General features: G+C 40.7%; 1 protein-coding gene across 3 annotated transcripts in view; it reads right to left on the reverse strand.

Moving 5' to 3' along the window:
• Nucleotides 1-10,302, reverse strand: part of Ift80 (intraflagellar transport 80) — a 98,163-nt gene that overhangs the window by 49,321 nt on the left and 38,540 nt on the right. For all 3 annotated transcript variants that reach the window (XM_021195711.1, XM_029537952.1, XM_029537951.1), the window contains 2 exons: nt 9,007-9,096; nt 7,745-7,882 (listed from right to left, as the gene is read on the reverse strand). In XM_021195711.1, the coding sequence (XP_021051370.1) occupies nt 7,745-7,882; nt 9,007-9,096 (228 nt within the window). The remainder of the gene's footprint in view (nt 1-7,744; nt 7,883-9,006; nt 9,097-10,302) is intronic.

The following is a 10,302-nucleotide window of genomic DNA, read 5'->3' on the forward strand; positions in this document are numbered from 1 at the left end:
GAACTGCTTCGTTAAAGTCCACAGACACAAAATGTCTAAAAAACTAAAAAAAAAAAAAAAAAAAAATCATCCAACAGTTGCTACACATCCTGATTCCTGAAAGTATCAGATGCACAAGGTGAGCTTCCCCTTGCTGTTTTCAGAGTGTAGTAGGTAGACCCCTCAGGACTTGAGGGTCTGTGAAGATATCAGCTAAGTGTCCAGGACAGAAGAGCCTTCTCTACGTCCCAGAAGACTAACATGCTGGCGGACCGTCTCAGAGGCTTTTCCTTTTTGTTTCTGCTGATGTAATATAATTTTTTTCTAGAATGTTAACCATATTCTCTTCCTATTCTTCCAACCTTATAATCAAATTCAATCTTGCTCTCTGCTGCTGTTCTTTATTAGGGGTTTTGTCTTGGCAGGAGGATCTTTCGTTCAAGGCCTGTCTGGGCTATATGTCAAGACTCAGGTCTAAAATAAACACATAAAACAAATTAGCCACCTCAAAAAATGCCATCAAAATTACTGACTGGGTCACCAGTGAACTAATCAAAATATTTTACTAATAAAACTCTTTGGAAATAAAACAATGTAATCAGTCCATAAAGTAATCCACTAAAACGGAACATTTCTATACCGGCCTCTACCTGCTGTGTTAATTTTGTTTGTTTATTTATTTAAGAATGTATTGTGTGTGTAGGGTGCTTTGCCTGCATGCTCAATGCACTAAGCGTCCCGGCAAAAGCAAGAAGAGGGCATCAGATCCCCTGGGACCAGAGCTGTAGATGGCTGTGAGCCACCATTTGGGTGTTGGCCTCTGGAAGAACAGCTCCAGGCTCTAAGTGTTGGTTAAAATAATGAAAGTAAATTCTGTAATAGAAATCTAATTTTGAATAATTTTTTGAGTCTCTCAATCCTAGACAGCAGAAAAGAATCCTTTTGTTTTGTGGTTTATAGTTTATGGCTTCTAACAAAGTTGGTTCTACACCAAACATGAAAATGCAACTATAAATTCCTCTTTGTCTTTCATTATAAAGTCAGAAATTCACAACATAAATAGGACATTTCTCAGAGCATTAAACTAAAAACTTCAAGTAAATCTGAAATGGCTTGAGATAAAAAAAATGACTGCCCCGCCCCCTTCTCCATGACTAGGACTCTGCCCTGGGCACCAGCTCGCATGGTGACTACACTCGAGCCCTGCCAGCTGTGTCCCTATCATCACCCCCAGCATGCCTGCAAACATATTATTTCACCAGGCTTGTATGCCTAGCATAGACAAGGCTACCCATCTCTCCCGTTACCAACATGCAAAATTAGGACATGGATTTTTTTTTTTAAAGATTTATTTATTATTGTATCTAAGTACACTGTAGCTGTCTTCAGACACACCAGAAGAGGGCATCAGATCTCATTACAGATGGTTGTGAGCCATCATGTGGTTGCTGGGATTTGAACTCAGGACCTTTGGAAGAGCAGTCAGTGCTCTTAACCGCTGAGCCATCTCACCAGTCTGGGACATGGATTTTTGATGCAGTCTGCATTCATCAATATAAGGGGTGTTCATTTTAAGTCACTTTCCAGCATGTACATGGGGGGGGAGGGGGGACCACAAGTCACTTAGCTGGGAAAAACAAACAACAACAACAACAAAAGACCCTGGATATGCACACAGAAGCAAAAACAAAAGACACAAAGGGAATGCTTTTAGTTTTCTTAGCAATCTACTTCTTGGTTCCTAAGGCCTACCTAAATTTTCCCTGGGCCTCTGCATCTTTACATCTCTTTGTTTAATGGCTTCTACTTGCATACAACCACAATAAACTGTAGAAATCTAAAGTCACAGGTCAGCCATTGCTCCAGCAGTTTGAGTCTCCCACATTTGGTGTGCCCTGAGCAGTTTTACTTCTTGTAGTAAAAGGCAATAAAACAAGCAATTAGTACTCGTAAGAAGTAAGTAGCATGTCCTAGACAAGGTGGCACAGTATGGAGGAGTTAACAGAAGAGATGATCATTTAGCCCTGAGCTAATACACATGGGGACTATAAAGGCCCAGAAGGAGCCTTCACTTTGTAACACACCTCTGGAGTTTTGACCCCAGAACTCTAGAAATACACCAAAGCTGCTCCCACAGTAAGCAAAAATGTAATAAGTACTTTACATTTCATTAGAATAAGCAGCCACACTGAAAGCACAATTTTGTGTGTGTGTGTGTGTGTGTGTGTGTGTGTGTGTGTGTGTGTGTGTGTGTGTGTGTGTGTGTGTGTGTGTGTGTGTGTGTCTCTCAAGAGAGTGTTTCTCTGTGTAGCCCTGGCTGTCCTGGAACTCACTTTGTAGACCAGGCTGGCCTCGAACTCAGAAATCCGCCTGCCTCTGCCTCCTAAGTGCTAGGATTAAGGGCGTGCACTACCACCGCCCAGCCACAATATTTTTTAAAACTGGCTGAGAATGCCTCTATAAAGTGTTAACTATGGGGGCGGGGAGATATTCAGGGGTTAAAAGCACGGTCTGCTCCTTTAAAGGACCCAAGTGTGAGTCCCAGCATTCATATGACAGCTTACAACCCTCTGTAAGACCAACTCCACAGGATCCAATGTGCTCACATGGTCTCCAAGGATACCATGTATGCATGTGGAACACATGTAAGCAAAACAGCCATACACAGAGAATAAAAAATTGTAAGTGTTCTGGTATGGAAGAAAAAGACAAGACTTATTTTCTTGCATTCTCTGAAGTTGTTTATGCAAGTCATTTCCCAACAGAAAAATACCTACTTAAATATAAGACAATGAAAGTCTCAACAACTGCATCTTTTCTACACAACTCCTGTGCACAGCCAGGTATTATATTTTCTACACAATCCCTATGCACATCCAGATATTATACTGCAAGGATCCCCAAAAGCACAAACTTTGTTTGGCCTAATTTAAAATTTTCAACTCATAAAATAACATACACATAAAACTGGCTTAAAATAAGGAAACAGAAGCAGCTCTTACATTCTATGGAAGCCTGGTGCTTAGGAACCGTCTCTTATATTACCTCTTAATATGAGACAAATTGCACTTTATATACATCATTAACTATGAAAAGTTACATAAGTCTGTAAGAAAGTTCCTACAGGTAATGAATTAGGATGAGTAAATGAATAGAAGAAAGTTCAGAGAAAATGGGAATTACAAAAAAACTGTTATCTTCTGCACAAGCAATAGCACCCCCTACTGAAACAGAAGCTACACTGCTAGCTAATTTAGTCAAAAGTACCTTGTGTCTTCAGTTTTCTCCTTACATCCTATTTTGTCAAATAACTAGTATAATTCATTAACACATTCTGAATGTTTACTTACAATTCCTATGTTAATTTGAATCACATTGTTAGATATCAAAGATAAAAGTAAAGTTTATTATAGAACCTAGAAAAATACAGAAGCATAAAACTAAATATTATTCCTCAAAAAATTCACTTATACCATGATTTATTTTACTGATCATCCAGTAATGCTCATTTTCCTGGCATATTTATTTTTGCATTTCTTGATCATTTAGCTTAAAATAATGCTATCTCAGGCTGAATAAATACCTCAATGGTTAAGAACACTTGGGTTCACAACCGCCTATAACTGTCTTGCTCCGGAGGATCCAGTACGGTATTCTGGCCTCTGCAGGCTCCCACACACACGTGGCATACATACATACATACACACACATACACAAACAGCTATAAGTAATGCTAACTCTTTCCCGGCTTAACTTTTGTTCTTTTCCTTCTTTCTTTTGGTGTGCACACATGGGACTGGTGTGGAGGTGAGAAGACAACTGAGTTGATTCTCTCCCACTGCCATGTAGGTCTTGGGGATCAGACTCAGGTCATCAGGATTGGCAGCATGGACCACAACCTGCTAGACAGCTCAGCGAATATTTTATACCTTTCTTGAATGCATAACAGCTGTGTCAAAGTGTCAAATTACACTTGAGAAAAAAAACCTATAGTGGCTAATGCTTCTATCCATGTGCTACAAGGAAGGCCATTTTCACATTTTCTGGGGAGTAAAAACTGTATTGCTCTGTCAATTTTAGATGCATAAAACTTGTTACTGAAAAGATAGTATTTCGGAGTTCTGGGAGTATTTATACGTCTTTAACTTCAGAATTCTAATTTGGCTCTTTTAAAATAATTTCTTTGGTTGGGTGTTGTGCATGCCTTTAATCCAAGCACATGGAGAGCAGAGCCTGGCAGAGCTCTCTCAGTTTGAGATCAGCCTAGTCAACAAGAGCTACACAATGGACTCTGTCTCACTGTCTCAAAATTTTTCTGTTGATTTATCAGCATTTCTTTAGTTATTTTGAACACATGGCCTTTGTGTAACAGGCTCGGTGCTGGATATCTTAGGAGTGGTTTTTGTCACCTTTTTTTCCCCTAAGAATAGGCCACTATATTCTCCTTTTCAGTATGTCTCATATCTTGAGGGTTTTTTTTGTCTTTTGAAAACTGAATTTTTCTTTTCTTTTTAAAACTAGATATTGAAATACCACCACGTGAATAGCTCTGGAAACAGACTCCTGTCTCAGTCTGTGTACTTGCCTGACGGGAGCAGCAGTCACCTTCCCATTTAGAGAATTTTCCAGACGGTTGGCCCAGAGACTATTCCTCTCCTGTCTGGTAACTCAAGTCTTCACTGTGGTATTCAACAGTCAGCCAGTGACCTGACACAGCCAAACAGAAAGACAACAGCTGCCCTCCAACCTCTGGCCAGTTGGCTGTGCCTGGGGCACTCCTGTAGTACCAAAGCTACACCATCAGAAACTGATGTGGCCTCTCCAGTTTGTCAATCACCCACAAGCCACCATCGACAGATGCTGTGTGTCTTCCCTGGTCTCCTCATGTGTGTCTGATGCTCTTGTATGGTATATACAATCGACTCCGCAGGAAAAGTGAGAGCCCGCTGAAGCCCTTGTTCTTCATCTCTCTTCCTCTCTCCTCTCTCCTAGGTTTCCTTGGGATCAGACTACTCCTCCTTCATCTGCCACCCCTCACCTCAAATGACTGCTGGTAGCCATTTGAGGAAGGAAGGAAGGAAGGAAGGAAGGAAGGAAGGAAGGAAGGAAGGAAGGAAGGAAGGAAGGAAGGAAGACCTTTTCCATTAAGCACAAGCTTCCTTCCACATTCATAAAGAGCTGCAGGCAATGCATTTTAGGAAAACAGAACAACTGCCAATCAGCTCCCTATTCACAGCCGCTCATTCCTCATTTTGCTAGAATAATACTATGATAAGACCTGAGGTATATGTTATACAAACTTAGCATACATACACAGTATCAAAGTCAATCGCTATAGGCAGAGTTCTGGGCTGAGGAATCTATATACTGCCCTTCAGAGCAGGGGTGGAGCTGAGTTGGCAGAGTGCTTTCAAGCATGCACAAAGTCCCAGCCCCACAAAGGCTGGGCACAACCCTGGCCAGAGCTTATCACTAAACAGGGACAAGGGAAGGGGGAGGGAGGAAAACAAATTCAAGGACCAAAGACCACTCTGACCAAAAGACAAGTTAGTAGAGGGCCATCCACAGCACACTCCTGTAAGTAGCTCCAGTGAACTCACTGGCTAAGCAAGACAGACCTGTGCGGAAGCCTTTCCTTAGTCTGTTTACAATGTCATCTGGGGTGAGTATGTTTTGTGTTTCTCCAGGGGAGGAAAAAAATGAATCACACAGCAAGTACTTCCCAATCAGCACCGTAAAAGCTGCCCTGGGCCCATGGTCTGCACTAAGAGCCACAGAGCAGCAGCTTCCAGCCTCCTTCTAACAGGAAATTAGATTATGAAGAGGTGGGAGCTGGGAAAGGGGATTCTTGACAACTAGGTATCAAGACAAGGAGCACTCTCAAGAAAGCCATACACAAAAATGACCAGACCAAGAAACAGTCTAAGCCTAAGAAATGACTTTCTAGAGTAAGATTTCACTTAAGCACATTACAAAGAGGGCCCAAAGGAGCCCACAGTTCTAGACTCATAGGCCCTAGTGGGACGCCTAGTAATATTATTATGCTAAACAGACATCAAGCCGTCCCCTAAATCTCTAGACCCATCGACTTTTTTAGTGCAGCTCTGAAACTTCCTGTGAGAAGTTTCTTCATGCTGTTAATGCTGAAACTCACAACTGGTTAACTAACGTGCAGAAAGTGTCTGTGGTGTGCACAGCCACAAATGGGGTAGCCATGTAACACTCCTTTCCCTAAAGGCTCAGGACCATTGTGAAATAGGGGACAAAAAGACTGTAAGAGCCAGAAGTTGGGGAAGACTGGAGTGTAACAGTGTCTTCTAGTCATTCTTGGACAACCGTGTTAATGGGCACAAGGCAACTGTGATTATCTACACAAGATAGGTCTGCACAAGAGCAAGCCGACCGACACTCAAGCCTGCATGCGGGGCTCATGGACTCCTACTCTTAGCTGAGGAGCCACTTACACCGATGCTTCAGGGAGGGGAGAGAATGGAGCCCCTGGAGGTTGGCCATGCTGCAGAGGACAGCCCCCAAACCCTCAGTATATGAACAGTACTTAGTAGGCTACTTGAAAATACTTCTTAAGGGGCTTAGAGAGATGGTTCAAGCAGTTAAGAGTGCTGGTGTTAAGTGCTCGTTACTCTTCAGAAGACCCGTGTTCAATGCCAAGCACCTCCATGGCAGCTCACAACTGTCTGTAGGTCCACTTCTAGGACATCTGACACCCTCACACAGACAAAACACCAATGTGCATGAAATAAAAAACAAATCATTAAAAAGTCCTTTTAAAAATGTCATAGCCAGGAGGCGGTGGTAAACACCTTTAATCCCAGAGCCCAGCAGGCAGAGGTAGGTGTAGAAGCCCCATCTCAAAAAAAAAAAAAAAAAACCAAAACAAAAAACATTATATATATATATATATATATATATATATATATATATATAAACAAAAAAAATGTAAAAGATAAAATAGAATTTAAAATATAGAGCCCAAGAACATACCTTTTAGCAATACTGAAATAGCACTCATGTATGCTAAATTTGGGTAACTTGATTATTGTAATGTTCAAACAAAGTATCAATCAAAATAACACAAAGTTAGAGTAATTTATGTCATATTATGTTATACTCAATTTACGTCATATTGGGGGGTTATCTTCAAGGAATTCATGGCTCTTCCCAAATAGCAAAGACATCTCTCCTGAACCAACCCCTTTTCCAGCTCTCCTCACTAACCCTTATTCAGACCAACAGCCTAGAATAATATTGATGCCAAAAGTACCATTTAAAGTTCTGTGTTCCTAGCAGGGCATGGTGGCACATGCCTTTAATCCCAGCACTCTGGAGGCAGAGGCAGAGGCAGGTGGATTTCTGAGTTCGAGGCCAGCCTGGTCTACAGAGTGAGTTCCAGGACAGCCAGGGCTATACAGAGTAACCCTGTCTCGAGAAACCAAAAAAACAAAACAAAACAAAACAAAACAAAAGTCCTGTGCTCCATACTAAGTGGGTATAAACTGGAACAGTTAAACTGTTTTACCATCCTTCAGACTCATGCTCAAGACAAATATTTCCAAAAAGACAAATAATAGAGACTATGTCAACTCTTCAGTTGCAAACCGCTTCACCTTACGAATTAGGAGCTGATAAATCAGAGAGGTTGTGTCAAATGTATTCAATGAGGACATTTCAAAGTGCTCACTAAGTGAGCGAGTGAGCATTGTGGTACATCACCGCGTGCAGCAGTATGTTTGTGACTGAAACTTACCCCAGTTTTATCACACAAGCGTAACGTATGAAACGATCCAACGGCAAATAACTCTCCATCTGGAGCCCAGGCCACTGAGGTGATAGGGTGCTCATGAGGCTGGGAGCCGTACAGCACGCGGCCATAACTATCCCAAACCTATAAAATCAAAGTTGAAAAGGTTTTTATCATCTCCACATTACTACAAAAAGACTGTCCTCCAATAAGATATCGAGTGAAGACTCAGAATCATAACCATATAAAATTAGCAACCAGATTTTACCATCACACAAGGAGGACAAAGCAATATTCCTGGAAGTGCTCAGGCCTCAGAAAGAAAGTATTTCAGAACATTACTAAACCTGGGTTAAACATTACATCTGCCCATCTTAAGTGCTTTAAATTTTGTAGTAAAATCTGGTGTGGGTTGGTATTTTCTATAATTTCTTTCTGCCAAATGGGATTTCTATTGGTTTTCTTTAATAATTTATTTCAACTAAAGTCCCTGTAATTACAGTGACATTAAACGTCACGGTTGGAGCTAGGGATAGACCTCAGTACGGAAGCCTTTGCCTAGTATATCCATGGTCCCAGTTCTGCAGAAAGGGGAAGACATCTTCATATCCACAAATTATTTTATTCTGAAATAGACCAATATTTAGGAAGTTAGGAGGTCGATTTAAAAAAATATGTAAGTAAAGAAATGAACTGATTTAAGTTGAAACACACACAAAGAAGAGCTGAATTGAGATGTTGCTGTTGCTTATCAAATCAAAATTTTATTATGAAAACTTTAAGTAGCATTTAAAGTTGGAAAACGAAATCTGTTCAATTACCACAGGTAAAAGACTAAAAGATAGTTGTATATGCTATTGTAAGCCAGTTTCCCCAAATTTTATTATTTTAAGCCAATAGTAAGTCTAAACTCTATATACTATGATGGTCCGTTTTCTTTGTCAACTTGACACAATAGGTGGGAAGAGAGTCTCAGTGAGGGATGGTCTAGCAGGTTGGCAGGGCGACCTATCTGTGAGGCTCTGTCTTGTGGGCAGCACGATTCCCAGACTGTAAGCATTGAAAAGATGCACTGAGTAAAGGTCTGGGTGCACTCAGCCCTCTGCTCTTGCTGCTGCCATGACTGGCTGCTTCCAGCCCCTGCCCTGACTGGCCTGCAATGATGGACTGAAACCTGCAACTGTAAGGTAACAAACAACATCTCTCTTAAAGCTGCTCCTGTCAGGGTTCTGTATCACAGCGACAGGAAATGAAGCTAAAACACATACCTTATACTTACAGTCTTCACCTGCAGATAAAATAAGATCATTCACTGAGTTCCAGTCGACTTTTAAAATGATGCCGTCATGGGCTTTCCACTATGAAGGGGGAAAAAGACATTACTTAAAACTTTAGAAGTGAAATATATTTTCTATTTTTAAAAAAAATCCTTTTTTTCTGGGTCCTTTTCCTATTTATTTATTTATTTAAGAGTTGAGGGTCTCACTGTGTTACTCATCTTAGCCTAAAGTACTGGACTCAAGTGATAGCCCTGTCGCAGCCTTTCACAGATTCTTCTCTTCCTTCCACAGCCACTGTACAATTCCTCATTTACCTCACTGCAATTCGCATCAAGGAGAGCACCTAGCAACATGGCACCACTTTATAGCTTACATCCTATGAACTTGCTCAGTTGCCTCAACTCCAGATGGAAACTGCTGATAAATTGTTTCAAGATTGGTGTTAGCATTAAAAACTGAAATAAAGGGCTGGAGACATGGCTCAGAGGTTAAGGACCCCGACTGTTCTTCTGGAGGTCCTGAGTTCAACTCCCAGCAACCACATGATGGCTCACAACCATCTGTAATGAGATCTGATGCCCTCTTCTGGTGTGTCTGAAGACAGCTACACTGTACTTACATAAAATGCCTTTATAAGAGTAGCCTTTATAAGGCAAACCTGTGCTTTATAAAATTAGGTTATTAATTTTATAGCAATATAAGATCCAATTAATTTTATAGCACTACAAAATTAAATTATTAATTTTCTTAATAATTGATATAAATAATTAGTAGACAGACATAAAGGTTATAGGCAGATGGATAAATGATAGACACAGAGATAGCATGAACAGTCTATACAGAAATATAGAACATCAAAGTTTCCTTGATCTCTTTATTGCTTGAAATTTCCATCTATTCAACTTCTGAAACTGATGCTTTTAAAAAAAATTTTATGTGTTCAACTGGCTGCATGTATGTATGTAGATTATATGTGTGTAGTACCCACAGAAGCCAGAGGAGGGCATCAAATCCACAGGAACTAGAGTTACACTCAGTTCCTAGCTGCAGTATAAGTGCTGGGGGTGTTCCAGCCCCCAAAGGAATGCTTTTTTTTTTTTTTTTTTTTTTTTAAGATGTATTTATTATTATGTCTAAGTACACTGTAGCTGTCTTCAGACACACCAGAAGAGGGCATCAGATCTCATTACGGATGGTTGTGAGCCACCATGTGGTTGCTGGGAATTGAACTCGAGACCTTTGGAAAAGCAGTCAGTGCTCTTAACCGCTGAGCCATCTCTCCAG

Source organism: Mus pahari, chromosome 4 (genome assembly GCF_900095145.1).
Source record: "Mus pahari chromosome 4, PAHARI_EIJ_v1.1, whole genome shotgun sequence".
NCBI lineage: Eukaryota > Metazoa > Chordata > Mammalia > Rodentia > Muridae > Mus > Mus pahari.